At 38.2% G+C, this 17,829-nt stretch overlaps 4 protein-coding genes across 7 annotated transcripts in view; 2 read left to right on the top strand and 2 right to left on the bottom strand.

The window, feature by feature from the left end:
* The window catches only part of LOC105450995 (transmembrane protein 135-like), a 9,029-nt gene extending 3,392 nt beyond the window's left edge, over positions 1-5,637 (top strand). Inside the window, exons 1-9 of one of the 3 annotated variants that reach the window (XM_011691167.1) lie at positions 506-1,243; positions 3,148-3,278; positions 3,460-3,586; positions 3,667-3,821; positions 3,898-4,141; positions 4,216-4,383; positions 4,488-4,628; positions 4,729-4,895; positions 4,986-5,637. In XM_011691167.1, the coding sequence (XP_011689469.1) occupies positions 1,097-1,243; positions 3,148-3,278; positions 3,460-3,586; positions 3,667-3,821; positions 3,898-4,141; positions 4,216-4,383; positions 4,488-4,628; positions 4,729-4,895; positions 4,986-5,100 (1,395 nt within the window). In that variant the 5' untranslated portion in view covers positions 506-1,096 and the 3' untranslated portion in view covers positions 5,101-5,637. Of the gene's footprint in view, positions 1-505; positions 1,244-1,611; positions 1,961-3,147; positions 3,279-3,459; positions 3,587-3,666; positions 3,822-3,897; positions 4,142-4,215; positions 4,384-4,487; positions 4,629-4,728; positions 4,896-4,985 lie in introns of those variants that run through there. The other 2 variants (XM_011691169.1, XM_011691168.1) reach the window with 2 other exon arrangements.
* Positions 5,636-8,428, bottom strand: LOC105450996 (ribosomal biogenesis protein LAS1L). The gene is made up of 6 exons (XM_011691170.1): positions 8,094-8,428; positions 7,921-8,013; positions 7,508-7,841; positions 7,234-7,424; positions 6,123-7,117; positions 5,636-6,043 (listed from the first exon to the last, which is right to left on the bottom strand). The coding sequence occupies exons 1-6, from the start codon at positions 8,144-8,146 to the stop codon at positions 5,760-5,762; spliced, it is 1,950 nt and encodes a 649-aa protein (XP_011689472.1). The 5' UTR covers positions 8,147-8,428; the 3' UTR covers positions 5,636-5,759.
* A 73-nt stretch (positions 8,429-8,501) lies between these two features.
* LOC105450990 (haloacid dehalogenase-like hydrolase domain-containing protein 2) lies at positions 8,502-10,005 on the top strand. The gene is made up of 4 exons (XM_011691157.1): positions 8,502-8,700; positions 8,957-9,253; positions 9,318-9,528; positions 9,625-10,005. The coding sequence occupies exons 1-4, from the start codon at positions 8,606-8,608 to the stop codon at positions 9,790-9,792; spliced, it is 771 nt and encodes a 256-aa protein (XP_011689459.1). The 5' UTR covers positions 8,502-8,605; the 3' UTR covers positions 9,793-10,005.
* On the bottom strand, positions 9,829-16,719 carry LOC105450991 (WD repeat-containing protein 48). Of its 2 annotated transcripts, none has more exons than XM_011691158.1 (12): positions 16,114-16,719; positions 15,557-15,773; positions 15,187-15,399; positions 14,810-15,105; positions 14,543-14,728; positions 14,137-14,454; positions 13,959-14,061; positions 13,721-13,889; positions 13,442-13,633; positions 13,118-13,364; positions 12,918-13,037; positions 9,829-12,850 (listed from the first exon to the last, which is right to left on the bottom strand). In XM_011691158.1, the coding sequence occupies exons 1-11, from the start codon at positions 16,159-16,161 to the stop codon at positions 12,975-12,977; spliced, it is 2,052 nt and encodes a 683-aa protein (XP_011689460.1). In that variant the 5' UTR covers positions 16,162-16,719; the 3' UTR covers positions 9,829-12,850; positions 12,918-12,974. The 2 variants fall into 2 exon arrangements, with proteins under 2 accessions (XP_011689460.1, XP_011689461.1); XM_011691159.1 differs by having other exon boundaries at positions 9,829-12,845.
* Positions 16,720-17,829: the final 1,110 nt, after the last annotated feature.

Here is a 17,829-nt window from a genome sequence, read left to right as displayed (position 1 = left end):
TAAATACATTAATTACGTAATGCGATATATTGTTCGTCACGATTCGCATGATAAAGCATTAAACCAATTTACGACACAGTAATTTCGTAATTAAACGATAACTATATAAATTAACAGTAGAATCTGTTGCAATTTTCTGCGCGTAGTCTAGCAAATGCTTAAAATATCAAACTATTAAATTGAATATGATTGTTAAAATTAATTAGTCGTTCGAATCGGATCCAATTTGATTAGCGTCTGACTTCAGACTTGAAGATTTTTTAGCGTTGCACCTATATATTATAGCCAGCTGTATGACTGCACTTAGGCATTTGGAAAAAGCTCGAGAATCGGAGAGGAAACGAGAAAGTGGTCGAAATAAAAAAAAAAATAAAGAGAGGCGGGAAAAACGTTATATGTAGCTGAGGAACGCGCGGTTGGCGGATTCGTGCGTGTGTACGAATTCACACATACGTGCGAGCAGTGCGAGCCACGGCTCGATGATCGAGCACGTATCTGCCTGCAAGAAGCACGCTCACGCTATTACCGTCAGTCGTCGACGATCGCTCAGCGAGTCGACACGGAAGTGAGTGGTCGTCCGCTCGCTCGCGATCGATCTCGCGTGACCTCGTGGCGCGTTTTATCCATCATCACAAGAGACCGACCGACGAGAACCTTGCAGGCCTACATCTTGCAATATCTTGTCATCTTGACACGCTCGTGTGTAAAGCGCGCTATCGCCTTTCTTTCTCCCTTTCCCTCTCCCTTCCTCGCTCTCAATTACGTCGGCGATAGTCTTATCTGGATTGGATTCGGGCGACGCGACGCGACTCGCGTATTCAATACGACGACGATAAGATATATGCCGTTTCATTGATTCTCGTCCGATTTTCGGAGTCGAACACGCGGGAGAGAAAACAGAGTCTCTCTCTCTTTCTCTTTCTCTCTGTCTTTCTCTCAAATGCGCCGCATCTAGTGTATCACCGATAATCGTGACATCGCGCGGCGTGTTACGTTAACGTCGCCGCCGCCGTTATCGTCGTTGTCATCGTTCGCCGTCGTCGCCGTCAGCCCCGTGGTCGCTGTCAGCTGTGATCAGCTGTCAAACGCAGTGAAGATGCCCGCGCGGCTCAGCAAGTTCTCGTTTGACGCGCCTTGCATGGATTACGCTCATCCATGGACGGACTCCTGTGTCAGCGCGACCACTGGCCTCGGTCTGCACTCCCTGCAGGAATCCTTCAGGATATACGCGACTGTTTACATTGTACGTGCGATTGCGTCAATGCACTTCCTTATGTTATTGCTTCTCTTTCGTCGCAGAATAACCAGACCGTGACGAGTGTATGGACCACCGTGGTGAGGGGAAGGGAGGGAGGAGGGGGGGAAGGGTGTGTACCCCCAGGGTCCGTCGTCGATTTCCCCTTTTTCGGGACGCGCGTTCTGGCCCTTTCGAGACAGGTGCATTGACGTTGGTCGGGATTCGGGTCGGTGCGCCTGCACTCAGCGCACCGCGTGACCCCCGGGCCGGGTTCGTTTCGGTGCGTGCCGGGTGCGGATGCACCGCATTTGTACCCGTTTCGCGAAATCAACAGACGCCGAATGTTAATATCAGTCGACGCGCGATTATTCGGACACTTGGACGGTGAATCTATGAGTTTGCGCGAACGACGCGAAACGATAGAAAAAAAGCGTGAGAAAGGAACGAGTTTTCCACGCTAACGGTGACTTCGATCCAAACTCCGTTATTAACTTGTCGAAAAATGTTCGCAATATTTCACTGGCATGGATGAAATTGCGTTAATTGTTTATTGACACTTCTATAAGTAAAAATTTTGATTATGACGAATTTAAATTGGAAATTTTACTTCAAGTGATTTTGACGCCTATAAATTATTATAGTTGTCGATTAGGTCGATGATTAATCGGAGTTTGATCGAAATCGCTCTAAACGCGAGTTTAGAGCGATTAGCTCGAGCGTTTAGTGAGTTTAATTGTTTTTACTGGTCTTGTTTCTGAATCGTTTTTTTTATATATGGAATAAAAAATTTATATTATATGAATTATAATATTATATGAATTATATTATTGTATGAAGTCTTGAGAATGTCATGCATATGCCTTTTTATTCTTTTAGCTACATTTTTTTATTTAATTTTTTATGCTTTACATAATGGCTGCAAAAAAGTGGTTTTGCAACTGTTGTAAAATTCATTAATATGATTAGTTTATACATTTAGATTTATGAAAAATTAAAGGCAAGAACTAATTATGTTGAATCTCACAACACTTGCAAAGCTGTTTTCTCTGCTGAACACAGCCAATGATTTGAAAAAATTAAAAAATAACGAAATAAATAAATTCTTGTGTGGAAATGTCTGACTAATAAATCAGCGCTTAATGCCTGAATATCTTAGAAACTAATGTAAACTCGAAATAAGATTATAGATTAATTTCGAGAATATGAATTATGTTGACATAATGCCTCGGTGATGGAAAAACGTTGAAACTTTAAACTCGTATGAATGACGCACTGCGTGAATTTGTATATACATTTCACGTCCGGTATTTTCGGTTTTAATTAACACACATTAGAAATTGATTTAAACAAATTAAAAACTTCACGTAAACCGTAACGCCTAATTTATGCCAAAGAGGCTTCGGGATATTCGTGGACTTTTCGCCTTTGTCCTGTTCACTACTGACCGACACAATTTGCATTGCATTCGACACACATTTGTTTTTGCCAGTTCATTCTATATTTAGTGCTATTTAAGTAACCGTTCCAAAAACTCATTAACACATACAGGTTACAGTGCGAATGAATGGCCCCATTATCGTCACCGCGAGAATTAATTGCGCACTGCCTCTTAAATTAATGTTTGTCGAAGTATAGATAAGAAGGAAATAAAATTGAGAAATGATATATGGACGCATATAAGCTAGATTTATGCGAACGCGTTTATAACTGATAATTAATCATAAGACTTAACAATTATGGACGCTAATCTCGACTGTAATCTCGATTGTAATGACTCATTACAATTTTTTCTTTTATTGCGACGTACAATTTACAATAATATAAATCATTTTTGGTGATGTAATTTTATGAAAATTGTAGTTTAAAATTTTCATAAAATTGTCCTTAAAGTAATTTTCTTGTCATTTCAGATTGCGTTTTTAATGAGAAGAAAAAAACCAACGAAGGAGGATGTCAAGAAAACTATATTGGGTATCCTCCAATCCACAGCGTTCCTTTCGTGGAGTGGTTTTTCTTATTCGTTGTTTATTTGTTTGTTAAGGTATGATAAATGAAATGGTTATTTAATGAAGTTAAAATTTTTGAGAAAACTTAAAAATAATTCAAGCCTCTTTTCAATACCTCTTTCAAGAAATACGCAGCAAAAGCATTAATAAAAGCATTAATATTAAAAATATGAGCATTGAAGAACACAGTTAATAATTGTGATAATTATGTTTCAGGCGGACGCTTGGACGTTTTTACATGCCGACTGTATCTTTTCTTCCGTCCTTTTTATCTAGCCTATCTGCCATTGTGATAGAAAGAGCCTCTAGACGTACGTTATTGTGTCTCTATGTGTCGAACGTTGTAAGTAGATGTTGCAACATCAAATTGATAATATTATACATTTTAATATAATATAACATTATCGTTGACTTTTTTTTTAGGCGACGGAAACCTTGTTCAGAATGGGTGTGTGGCGAGGGTACTACTCGCCTATTCCGAGAGGACAGGTCTATATCTTTGCCGTAAGCGTAGCTGTGTTACTGTACTTCTTCCGTTCGAAGACGAATAAACAGGATCAGATATATAAAATATTTAGGTATCTCAATTTATATTATGCGCGATGCATATAAATCTCTGCATCGTACATGTATATGTGTGATTTTAAAAAACAGGATGATTGTTGGGAAGTACGAGGACACTGAATATCTTACAAAGAAGGATTCCGAAATATCGAGAAACACCGCGAGTGGTGGCGAAATGAGTGACAGAAGTATACGTAGGAGCTCTGCAAGACATAAATTTAATATTCTATGGAAGTCTTTTGAGGCATACAAATATATCATTAATAGCCTAAAAGCACAAAGTAAGGATGTTTCGTGTCCGCATCCTCATAGCTGCGCACATTACATTTTAGCGGTGAGAGCATAGCGATATACAAATATTGTAAAAAAAATTATTCTTTGACATAACGTTTTCTTTTTTATTTAAAGGATAGTGCAAAGATCTTCAGTTATTGCGTTGGCGGGCAAATAGCGCTTAAATTGATCTTACAATTTAACAGATTACTTCAGAAGCCGAAATTATTAAAAAGCACCATCTTTCAAAAAGGAAATTTGAATTTTGCTGTGTTTCTTGGAGGATTTGCCGGCCTTTATAGAGTATGTCATCTTGCTCTGCACATCTAATGCAAAAATGTGGAATAATATTAGTAATATCTTTCGCAAGTAATTTCCGCTTACCGATTTTTTTTCTTCATATATAGCTAGTGTCATGCATGTTGAGAAGAACCTTCCACGAAGATTCGCACTTGTACGCCATTCCTGCTGGACTTATCGCAAGCGTAACGTTTTTGGCATATCCCGATACTACTATAGCCTTATATTTCATGTGGAAAACATTACAGGTATTATTACATGTATTTCTATTAATATATTAATAGAAATACATTTTATTAATATATTCATGTAATAGATTATGATGTAACATCACCGGCTCTGTTTCAGTTGCTGTGGAACGATGCAGTGGAAAATGAGAAAGTACCTGACGTAAAGTGGTTCTCGATCTTATTGTATTGCTTTAGCACGGCACTTCTCTTTCACACAGCCATACTGGAACCACAGAATTTAAGGTCATCCTATTGGAGATTTCTTTATACACAGTCCGGTGGAAGGTAAACATCGTGCGATTCAGAATAAAATAAAAGATTATATTTGATTTAAGATCCACTTTATTATTCTCACTTTGTATGTATTGATTCCAGAATAGCAGTAATGTCCCGAACACAATTGGACGTGTTCGGTCTAGAAACCAGCAAGCATTTGCAAGCAGTGCTCAGAAAAACGAAAACCACGGATCAGCTTACCTTTTCTTTCTGAAATGTTGAGTATAAGTATCAAAAATGACAATACGTACCTTTAAATGTCTTTATTTTCCTAAACCAAAGACAACCTGTACATTAGATGCGTTTATATAAATTATAAACCTAAATTTTATGCGATCAACAAGTGAAACAAAATGTAAAGTATATCTTAGCGTAGCAAACTGAACATCGAACGTTTGTTTTTTTTTTATTCTTCAACCCAATTCGAAGCAATGGTGCTTGGATATGTTGTGATAGTAAAAGAACTTAATACTTTTATACAAAGATGTAACTTATGTAACTTAATATATTTGATTGAGATATTTGGTTGTATGGTGTGATAATTGTATGTCAGGGAAGTAGATAAATATTAATTGTATGAATAGAATGTAGCTATTAATATCAGTTTATCTACGAGTACGTTCAAATTCGTAGCGAGATATTTTCATCTTTTTCTCTGCGCTGTATACATCACAAATTATTTTTTTCTATGTTTAGTACAAACTTTATTATGTTTAACGCTGATATAATATAAACACGTTCCAGACGGATAGCTTTGTTGTACGTTTATTATAAATATACACAACTTATTTATTGGAGGCGGTAGACAATAATGTTCCATTACGTCCATTATAGCTTTATTACTGTATCCATTACGTAGCATTTTTTGTAACATTATTTTTGGTTTTTAGCCATCTCTAATGCTCTATCCATTATAACATCGACGACATCCTTGTCATGTTTCTTCTCCACTCTCCTTTTTTTTCGTAATACGTCGTCCCAATTAATGCGACTTCGCATTTTCAAGTTCTTACGATTTATAATACCGGCGACTATTTGAGAATCTAGAACTGAAACGGAGTGTCTCGATGGATTCAGTTGGAGTGGCTCCAAACTCTTCAACGAGTCTATCTGCCACGGCAGTAATCCAATGGGACATCCAACCCATTGATAATTATCTGAAAATCAGACAAAATATTATTAATCCTTCAGATTATTATAAGTGTCTTGGAAAAACTCATGTTCGTAAATACGTACCATACGCGGATTTCCAATTTGAATTACGGATTATTTGATCTGCCAATAGATGAGAAGTTTCCTTTCTAGTTGCACGTTTTATTTTATATATTTGCCCTTCATTTTCTATTGGACTTGGATCGAGATCTTCGACACTAAATATTTTATCAACATCATTGCTGTCCTCATTGTCATATTTTTGGAAGGTGTAAATTTGAAGGAAATTTAACAAATGTTTTTTTGTTTGCGCATTTATTCTCGGTGTAAGTAACTTTAAAATTGGTTCTACCAATCTTGCAGAGAATTCATTCACGTTTAATAAAAGTCTCGATAAAAAATTTGTATCTAGAAGAAAGGGCGGAATGGTACTTGATATGTCTAACCACAGGACGTTTCGAAAGTACGGATGTTCAGAGTGTATGCGTTCCTTGAGACGTTGACTTAAAGTTTTCGTGTCTAGTTTTGTGTCCGTCTTTTGCAATTCATATTCCACGGTATGAGAAATACGTTGGACGATGTCCAGTTGAACGAAACTATAGAAGATCGAGCTTAACCACAAGGCGGCAAGATTTCTTCGTTCTTTATCCTCACGTTCTTGGTCTACGATATTGAGCAGCTTAAAGAGCAGCGTCTCTAACATTTCTCTTTTGTGCAACAAGAAAATTATATCCTTCCAAAATCGAAGCATTCTAGGCAGCAAAATCCGTCTCTTCAAATTAGTATCCCTTTTTTCTTTCTTTCGAAAGATTTTCATGATATCTAAATCCGGCAGAAAAGCTTTATTTTTGCATATCGCGTCGCAAATGGCATCGCTCTTCTCATGCATTGTACTCGAGGATTCGTTCAAATCCACAGATATCTTAGATAAAAGTAGAGCTTGCGCAGCTTGCAAATTGTACTCTTTATCAATTTTTATAGTTCTTTTGTAAACGAATATATATTCATTCTCATCATTGTCCGAGGTTTTACTTCTGTACTGAGACAGCATGTCCGCGCGTAGATCTTGCAATATTTCCCTGTGACAAGTAAAGAAAAATTAATTTAGCTGCATATCCCATAATTCCATGTTAAGGACTTGTTGATTAGAAAAAAAATGCCGACAGAAATAATTCAATTTGCAATAAAAATATACCGTAATTGCGTCTCTGGTAAATCCGACACTAATTTATATCCAGCATTGACGTATAAACTAATAGCTGTCCAAAGTTCAATCACATCTGTAAAGTTCTGCGCTTCGTCGGATTCTTCCTCCTCGTCTAAAGTATCAGCTTCCTTCACGTAACACTTCTCCATTGCGCGTGCCTCAGGTGCCCAATACTCATCCTTTAGACACAAAGCATTTACAAATAAATTTGTAATACTTAATATACATAGTAATTTTGTGGCAGAGAGATAGACAGACATACGTGCAACCAATGCAGCAATATATTGATTGCTATCCTTAACACTCCAATGGACGGCAATTCGTATCCGTGGGCAGTGTCATGCCTCAACTGGACTATCCACTCTGGGATTTTCAGTTGACTGGCGATCTTAAACATGGACGTCTGCTTCGTATGGCCTATGTTGGAGAAGTGGTTCAGGAATCTCATTATCGTGGTCGAGTACATCAGGCTCAGGTCGTTCTCGCAGTACATCGGTAGCTCGCCGCTGTCGATCTTCGACGTCCATTCGCGATCGCGGAGGCACACTTGCAAAATTGACAGAGTGCAGTCCACGCCCACCGGTAGTTTCGGCATCCTAGAGAAACAGCGATAAATCTCCAAAAATCCGTCTCGGTAGAATCACAGTTGAATAATGTGTGTAACATCGGCGTCACCTGGCTTTCCACGCTAGGAGCGTCTCGTAGGCCTTCGCCTGCTCGACCGCGTCGTTGGAATAAGTCTGCCTGTACACGTCGTGCCATTCTGCCCTTGGGATCGACAAATCCAATCATCCGTTACGAGATCTTTTTCGTACGAAATTAAATTTCGTTTGTTAATTGGTACTTACGGAGATAACCACGGCACCTGTTTCACACCGTCGTGTTTCCCGGACAGCGCCATGCCCGCCGATGTTTACGTGCCACACCACGTGCTTTTAAACGTGGTCCAGCTCGAGCTATGTATTTAGATCTCAGACGTACGAGAAAAAAATCGATATTAAGTAAATTACAATAATTAAAATAGTCTGGTCATAAATATATGTCGTTTGACGGCAAAATAAATAAGAAAATATGTTTGAACAAAGAAATGAAGCGAGCTTGCCGAAGACGTCGATCGGCTTCAGTGTGGCTGCAAGCAGAGGTTATGTTTTCGTCCCTGTTTTCTGTCTTGCTCTCTCCTTGTATCTTATTGTAGGCCTATCTCGCTTTAAGTGCAGAAATTACGAAGTAGTGCAGCTACAAAGAGCAGACTGTTACTACTAGTACTAAACAGCTGATAGTAATAACAGCTCATAGCATATCTACGAAATTATATATACATACGTATGTCTCATTAAATTATAATGTAATAATAATAACAATGGCGAGGAAAATCACAACGGTGCTGATAGACCTCAGCGGAACGTTGCATATCGATAACACGGCTATTCCGGGCGCTGTACAAGCGTTAAACAGGTTAGATATTTGTTTTTGTTTTTTTTTTAAACTTGGGTGTATGTTTTATTACATTTATGTATGTCATTCATACATCGGCCACAGCGCAATCTCTATAAAAATGGCGCGATTTAATTTTAAGTTTCCTAAATAAAATTCGAAAATTTATTTCGACTCTACTTGTTTTGTAAAATATATATTTATGCACTAGGCTAATTTAATGATTAAAAAATGTATTGTGTGTTTAATAACGATTTTTATGACTAATTTAATGCAGGCTGCGAAATGCAAACCTATTGATTAAATTCGTCACCAACACCACCAAGGAGTCAAGTAATTACTTATACGAACGTCTGATAAAGCTTGGATTCGATTTGCGGAAAGAAGAGATCTTCAGTTCTCTAGCGGCGGCGAGGAAATTAATTATCTCCCGGCGATTGAAGCCGATGCTGTTAATCGATCCGGCGGCGATGGAGGATTTTCAGGATTTAACAACGGACGATACTCCTGACGCAGTGGTGATTGGCTTGGCGCCGAGCAAATTCAATTATGACGAGCTAAACAAAGCATTTAGGTATAGTTCTGTACATCATTCTCTCTTTCGTCTCTGTCGTTTGACACACATGCGATACTTTCAGATTGCTTTTGAATGGTGCTTCCCTCATAGCCATTCACGAAGGGCGATATTACAAGCGCCCGGATGGTCTGGCCCTAGGTCCTGGGGCATTCATCAAAGGACTGGAGTACGCTAGCAACGTGAAAGCAGAGGTTGTTGGTAAACCGACCATAGGATTTTTTAAGGCGGCCTTAGAGGAGACAGATTCAGCGCAGGCTGTAATGATTGGAGATGTAACGTTTTAAATCACATCGTCTTTCTTTTATTTTTTTTTGTGTACTATTGTAATCTTTTTACACGCTCAAAAATACGAATCCTTTTGTTATTAGGATGTAAGAGATGACGTAGCTGGTGCACAGGCAGCTGGGATCAAAGGTATTCTGGTACAAACTGGTAAATATAGAGCGGGAGATGAGAGTACGATCACTCCGGGACCGGCGAAAGTGTGCGCCTCCTTTGTGGAAGCTGTCGAGAGTATTCTCGGTGAGATTATTTAAAGACTTGTGGTTCGACGAAATTACTAAGCGCGTATGTAGCAATAGAATTCTTTATTCAAATATCGCTGCGCGATGCAATCTCTTTTCTATATTAAATTATTTTATATAAATACTGGATTATCTTATATAGTGTACATAGTCTGGAGTGATGCCGTATTATTGTTATAAAACAGACGGAATAAATACAAATAAAAATGAATGTCAATTCTCTGATATGGAGCTTTACATATGTCGTTTTTGCCTATTAATGTAAGTTCCGATAGAGACACAATATCAATAGTAATATACATTACAAAGATAATCAGATAAATATGAAAGTAGTTTCGAGGATAGAAATATATCGTCTCGTTAAGACACTCGTAGAAAATTGTAGAAAATTTGACTTGTTCGGTTTAACGTCGAAAAGTTTAATAGTTTACACGTCGGGACAGTAAAATGTATTTTACAAAGCAATCTGACGCAAGCATTCGATCTTTTCAGCAGAGACGATATTAGTCTACAATCTTATAATCGTTTCTAAAAAATTATGAATTTAATCTTTCACTACGTGGCGCCTTATGTCGTATAAGTAGTACCACTGTAGGACCTCCAACAAAGAAACATGCTTACAGAAAGGAAATTCTGTCTGTACGGTGCTTTGCGAGTATCGTTTTCCGTATAAAATTTGGCACCGGAATTTGCTACTTTGTTCTTTAAATCTCGTTTTTCTTTTTACATATAGGTTGAAGAAAGATGAAATCAATATTTTGATTTTTACACTATTAACGTTTTCATATTAATACTTCCGTTTTTTCGTGCAAAAATATCATGTCTGGTGAATGAAACGACTAAATTTACCATCTTTTACTAAATGAAATTATATGCTGCCTGCTAAAAAAATAAATAATAAATATAATTTCATGATGATAACATGGTAACTTTTTATGATTTATCATTGGTAATGTAAAAGAGAAATGCTAATTATGCAATATGTATCTTGTAACTATGGGCTGTTTTAAATATCGATATAAGCCGTGATTGAAATGCCCTCTGTAACTTATGATCTACGATCAGGCACATCTTGATTACTCGCATTATGATAACAAATGTGTCTAAGATGAATGTTTAAATAAAAAAAAAAGAATGATTACTCTTGATTCATGCGAGAAATCTGTATAGAGAACACTAATATATACATTTTCAGAAAACTATGCAATGAACTGAAAAATTAGTCGATTGGACAATCATTATATAAATAAAATCATATATCAATTGTAATAAATTGAAATAATTTCGAATAGAGAAGGCAATTTTCATTTCTTGTGATATATCATATCGAGATAAAAAGGTAACTATATTTTTTCGCATTAATTTTTCGATCTAATTTACATTTGGTTCGAAAAATTATTCTAAGATTTAATAACGTTTTAAAAAAATATAAGTTCACTGCACAATTTCTTTTGAAACAACTCGTGTAAAGATAACAAATAAGGCATTCTTAACTAGGATGATACAATTTTTGCCAGCCACGCATCCATATGTTTTCACTCAGTCAAGAAATGTTTCTCTTTCTCTTTCTCTCTCGTAGTACCTTAACAATACATATTTGGATAGAGAACGAAAACGAGTGACAGCAAATAATTTCTAACGTATGTAAAGCATTAACATTATCAAACCAAGGTAAATCCGGGCTTGACAATAGATAAAATTGTAACGTACATTAACGTCTAGTTAAAATGACAAAATATTATTTACATTTATAAAAAGATTGCTCTCATGTATACACAACTTTAATAATGCAAACAATATATTGTATCTCACAGACCATATTAAAAACTAGTATAATTTCTCTTCTGGCAATAAACTTTGCAGTAATAGCAAACATTATTACTGCAGCTCTGAGTTGTTTGCACAATAAGATCTGTTAAATTTTTATTCATACGGCATACTATATTATTAATGGACATTATTCACAGTCGTGTTCATATACATACAATTTACAATCTAGAAAATAATCGAAAGTTAACTTAAGAACAACTACATAATTTTTATTCATCATAAATCTTTTCAAAGATCAAATTCTGTTGAATACTGTATATCCTTCGACAATTATATTATCAATGGCATTTATATAGGATCTTATAAAATTTAATTTTTAGTTAAATATACGTACATATATCTCATATTTATATTTTATTAGCTTTGATCAGGACAGAATTTGACCTTGTTACGCTGCAGACAAATACATTCTCTTACTTCCTATATGAACGATAGGAAATATGGAACTTCTAATTTGGCTATTCAAATATAATTTGATTAATGGTAAATTGACATATCTCTTTTCTCTGTTTCATATGTGTATACATATATATGTATATATATATGTATGTATATACACACATATATGTACATATATATATTTTTTCTTCTCACTCTCTAATATAACAAGGCAGGTGTGGAGTATACATTTTGCATGCATGCATATAACAAAACACGTTGTAGAATTTCTTATATTCTGAATAAATATTCAATACTTTTATTACAATACTAAAAGAAGACGATTCTACGTACTGATTACGAAATACAGCTAAAATAGAATTAATAAAAGAAATTTGAGAAGCATTTGGGATCACCTGGATCCATTAGACCTAACGAAACCAACAATTTTCTCGGCCATGCAGTCTGTCCCCCTTTTTCTTTGTTGCATTTGTGCCATACGTTCTTATTGATACTTTTGAAGTGGGAAGACGATATATGGCTGACAACAAGCACTTTAAACTCTATATCCAGGTACAAAAAGCATGATGTTCTCAAGCAGATTAATCGAGAGTAATGCTCCGTTGTGTGAATTTGGCCGCAGGATGCAAGTGTATAAAAGTGAGCAATTTACATTAATACTTCCACACATTATTGCCTTAGAACTTTATGTTGTGTCCTAATACTCCAAATACGCCTCGCTTTCCTTCGCTTCCGCCTCGACATCACACGAAACATTCGTTAAATCCAGGTGATCATTTCCTAAGAAGAAGGTGGTACAAGGTACCATATTCTGCAAGTAGCCCATGTATTTTCCACTATTCTGAAACGAATCAATTTTTAATTTTTTTTCTAATGAAAAAAAAGAAAGAGTGCGTGATATACTTTACCATGGTATAAAACCAGGCACACTGTAAAGGTTCATGATGTAATGCAGTTAATCCTAACTATTTAACAGGGCGATAATGAAGTGTTAAATCCGCCGAACTTTTCCAAATGAAATGTCTAACCTGAGAAATAGAGAAACACACGTAAAAAAAAATATTCTCTCAAGGAATACAAAAGAAGGTTTACTTAGCTTGATACATACTGTTCTCAAGTCCATTGAAGGATCCAAGACTTGATCGTTACACAGGAGTTCAACTTTTTCCTCGGCCAGCGAAGAATTATCAGCATTGGAGTCTGTGTTCGTCCTATCGCCCGCCGGAGATCCGCTGGAAACCGTATTTCCGCCACCAGCTACTGACCCTGAATCGCTTCCCGCGCCGAGCACTTTATCGTAAACATGCTCGGCCACTTTGCGTACTTGTATAAAATCGTTGGCTATCAAACGATCCCTTGAATAGAAAAGCACAAGATTATATAATCAATCGTGTCGACGCGCGATTTAGGAAATCTAAAAAACGATGCATACTTTTTTAAACTTTTTACACCTGAAGAGGCGTGTGGAAGAAGGTAGAAAGGTATCTTGATGAACTGCGGAAGATTCTTGTCCACGACGATATTCACCACCCATGGCGGCACGGTCTCGTTCAACAGGACACCCTCAGTTTCTCCCGCGGCGTCTCGCACCAACAGTCGGTAGATGGTTCTGCCTCCCACTTCGCTGAAAAGCAAAGATTAATATCATCAATCAACACACATATCACAGTCGACAAAATGTCACTTCCTGTACAATATAATTTTTGCATACCTGAAGATGACGGGTGTATGAGTGGGAACCGAGAAGTAAGGATTTCCTCCTCTCGTGTGTTGCAAAGGACCGTTTCCATCGTTGCCATTGCCCTCGTTCTCATCGTCAGCGTGCAACGGTCTCCACCAATGCTCGAGTAACGCTTGCAGCAGGAGGTTTCCGTAATTCACTAAGAATAAGAAGGGACATTAAATTTCCGAATCTCGATGCCACGAATATTGTGAAAACAACCAATCACCTTTCTGATCTACAGCGTCGTTCTCCGCTAGACCAGTCTCCTTGGCGGAAACCCATGCGGAGAAGCAATCATTCTCGTCTTGTCCTAAATGTATAGTTAACATCTGCAACGATCAAGAAAATTTAGAACAAATTTGACCTTTGAAAAGATCGATTCGTTAGAGCAAGGAAAAGCATACCCCTGTTTTGAGATCGACGTTAAACCAGTTTGGAACATACACCATTTTGTTTCTCTTTTTACATTCCTGCTCGAAATCGACTCTACCTAAATCTTCTATTTTACACGCCTTTAACACATCATACAGTGCAACATTCTCTTCCGTATCCTTTGTCAAAACGTGTCTTTTGTCATTTAATATGTGATAATGCCTTATGGCGGGACCGCCTAGTATTTTCTGCGCAGGTTCGGTGTTCCTTAAAATATTGCCTGGTACATTACTGGCGGAATCGCAATAATCCCCAATTCCCAGCTCTTGCCAATCTTTCTGGCTTATTGGCTGAAATATACAACAAACAAAATATTCTTCATAATTTACGTTTTCCTTTTCACGGAAGTTTGTTCGCACCTTACGAGACTTTACTTACCCAATTATTAATGGTTGATTCGCTGGTGGCGACCCAAATACTAGATTGATCCGGCGTCATGGCCATCTTGAGTATAGGTGCTTTTTCTTCGCAAATAACCGTGTATCTCTCTGCGTAGCTTAATTCTGTCATTACTACCCTCTTATCCCTACCTCCAGATATTACGTGGCTAAAGTTATCCGTTGCCTAAAACACAACCAGATTTTAATGCAATATTTAGTATAGCAATTATTAAAAAAACGGACTTGCGTATGTAATTGTAATTACCAATAACGCCCATACTCCTTCTTTGTGAACTCTAAATGTTTGCACACATCTCTGCTGGCCGAGCGACCACAGTTTAATAGTGCCGTCGGAACTCGCTGATAAGCACTGCGTCCCGTCCCTGTTCAGGACGAGCGCTTTAATATTGTCCGTGTGACCACGAAGCTTCATGAGTTTGGTGCAAAATCGTGGGTCCCACACTCGAAGGACTTTCTCCGTGCTACCGCTCACGATAATTGTGCCGATCTGATTCATGGCAAGGCTGTATATAGAATCTCTGTTTCCACTCAGGGACGACGCTGCAACGAGATATATTTTAAGCATGTTAAAACGTATAAAAAAACTACATGCAACGGTCAAGACTCCACGAATTTACATACTTGTGACTGTATTGTTACTCGCGGTAAGGGCAGTCAGCGTGTTAACATCCCACAGAAATATCGACTTGTCCAGACCCGCGCTAGCAACTTGCTCTCTATCTTTGGCATACGCTAATGCTTTGACATAGTCCTTGTGCGTGCGCAGGGTGGACATACAGAAACCTTTATGCGCATTCCATACCTTGACAGTGGTATCGGAACTTGCGGATATAACTGCAGAGAGTTGACAATATTGAAATTAACGTAGTAGAAATCGAATCAAAGAATATAATATTACGTTATATATAATATAAATGATACATTCACTCAGTAGAATATTATAAAACATTTATTGGATACAAATAAGAATATTGTATAAATGTGCACTTACGATTTTTGCCACTACAACATAGTACTATATCGTTAACCCAATCCGTATGATGTTCCATAGATTGGATATACGGCTCCTTCATGTTCCTGCAATTCCATATCCTTATAATGCTGTCTCTGCCAGCGGAATATAGCCTGTGCAGAGCCGGATCGTACTGCAAGGAATTAACACCGGCCCTGTGCTGCTTCTCCACTTCATCTCTTATAACCATGGACACCTTTGTGAGAAAAATAATTCAAAATTAATGTAGCTCCTCTCGTTACGACAATTTGTCAAAAACCAATATTAATTATTGTATGTTCAATGTTTGTCAATGTTCAATGAATGCAATTAAATGTTGCTGTAAATGTTGTTTACAATTTTAGTGCTACATTGAATTTGGTATCCCAAGAGAAACGCTCAACGCAGTCATTATTAATTTTAATGCCAGAGAATCTAGAAAATTCTAGCATTTGCTAGCGTGATTCTTGGCACGAAAAACAAGCCATTACAATTTATTACAATGTGTTATTGTAACTATGAGACATCAGCCGAAGGAGTCTGTCGGTGGATCATACCTGTACTTTCTTACGGGTGCTCTGCCCGCCCGCCTTGTGAGCTGCCATCGCACCTTCGGGATCGCTTCGCCTGGCGTCTCAACGTCGACGTCCCGATGTGACGTGCGGAGGGGATCGGGCGGAGAAAAACGCGGAGTACGGACGCGCGTGAAGACGGCACGCACAGCGCACGGTTGCACTTTCAAGCTGCGACAGCGGTACCACGTAGCGCACAATCGTTCCTCTGCACTCGCGGCGTTATCGGCATCCTCGTCGTCGTCGTCGTCCGCGTCGCCGAGTTTCACTGCCGCGGAATGTCGCGTGGCATCATCATCGTCGTCGTCGTCGCGTTCGTCCTCGTCGTTGTCATCGTACTCATCGCATTATCGTCGACGGCACAGCGTGCGGGACAGATGACAGTAGCGGTGCATCACCCGCGAGAACAAGCGGTCGCCGATTTTTCCCTCAGACGACACTCCACGACCGCGCGACCCCGTTCATGACGCCCGTGCACACGCACCACGCTCGTATAGCGATCGCCCGCTGCTCTGCTGCCAGTGGTGCTGCTGCTACTCCCGTGCCGCCGGCGTCGATATGCCTCGGCATAGTATGTATGTACGCACACCGCGCACGTAGCGTTACATCACGGAGTTCCGAGGGGATCGTACCATCCGAAGCTCCATTCGTCGGTCGGTCGTGTCTCGCGCAGCGGATAAAATTTCGGACAAGTCGAGCGAATCGGCCAATCGCAGCCGAGGATAGTCTCTTCCTTCGAGAACGCGGAGGAGGTATTCTACATGAGAACACACCGGAAGGAATGTTCCATTAAAAATGTTCTTTTAAAGTTTTTAAACCAAACCACCGACGAGATATTATTAAACACCCTTAAGGGTGTTAGCGTGGCTGGTTTAGTAATTGCTAAAATTTAAGCAATTAGTCAATAATATAATATTAATTTAATGATTTATTATTAGATCAATGTTTTTAGATATATGTACTTCATTTGTAATTCATTTGTTTTATAACTTGCTAATAGTTATAATTTTATTTAAAACTGCATTTTTATCGTTATCATACGTGTTTGATTATCCAGAGAGATGGTAAAACAGTTGGAAAAAAATGTAATTTGCGGCAATATATTTGATATTATAGCATTATAAGAATGTATTATTCAAATAAATCGCAAATTTATGTCAAATGTCGATAACATCGACACTCTGCAATTACCTCCGGGCCCGCCGGGCTGGTACGAAAATTTGTCCAGATCTTTAACAGTATCTTGTCGGTGCTGCGATTTCGATTACAAATTCCGATTACTTTAAAAAATTAATAATTTTATCTATGTTAACAAAATAAAATAGTACAGGTTTACTAAATAAGTTAATTAAGACTATAATTTTGCTTAATTTAATTGAGATTCAAATTCGAAAAAATTTTAGTATTTCTGCGCATTTTCAGAATGGACTATATTTCGAATAGTTTTGCATCGGCTGATTCAATTATAGTTTTACGTGGACCGATGCTTTTGTAAATTTAGTCATATATTAATTTGCACGTCGACATTCCGAAGACTTCGATTTTACAACAACGATACACGCCTATAGCTTCCTCTCGTTCCTCGCCTGGCGGAGCGAGAATTTTTCTATCGGATATCGGAGGACGCGCGGAGCGATTGACCCGTTCGGCCGCGCCATCTGCTCGCGCTCGCCAATCGGCGCGTCCGTTGCTAACGCGCCC

This window comes from Wasmannia auropunctata, unplaced genomic scaffold (assembly GCF_000956235.1).
Source record: "Wasmannia auropunctata unplaced genomic scaffold, wasmannia.A_1.0 LD336053.1, whole genome shotgun sequence".
Taxonomy (NCBI): domain Eukaryota; kingdom Metazoa; phylum Arthropoda; class Insecta; order Hymenoptera; family Formicidae; genus Wasmannia; species Wasmannia auropunctata.
Note: the sequence above shows the minus strand (reverse complement) of the source record. Positions and strands in the feature narration are given on the sequence as shown.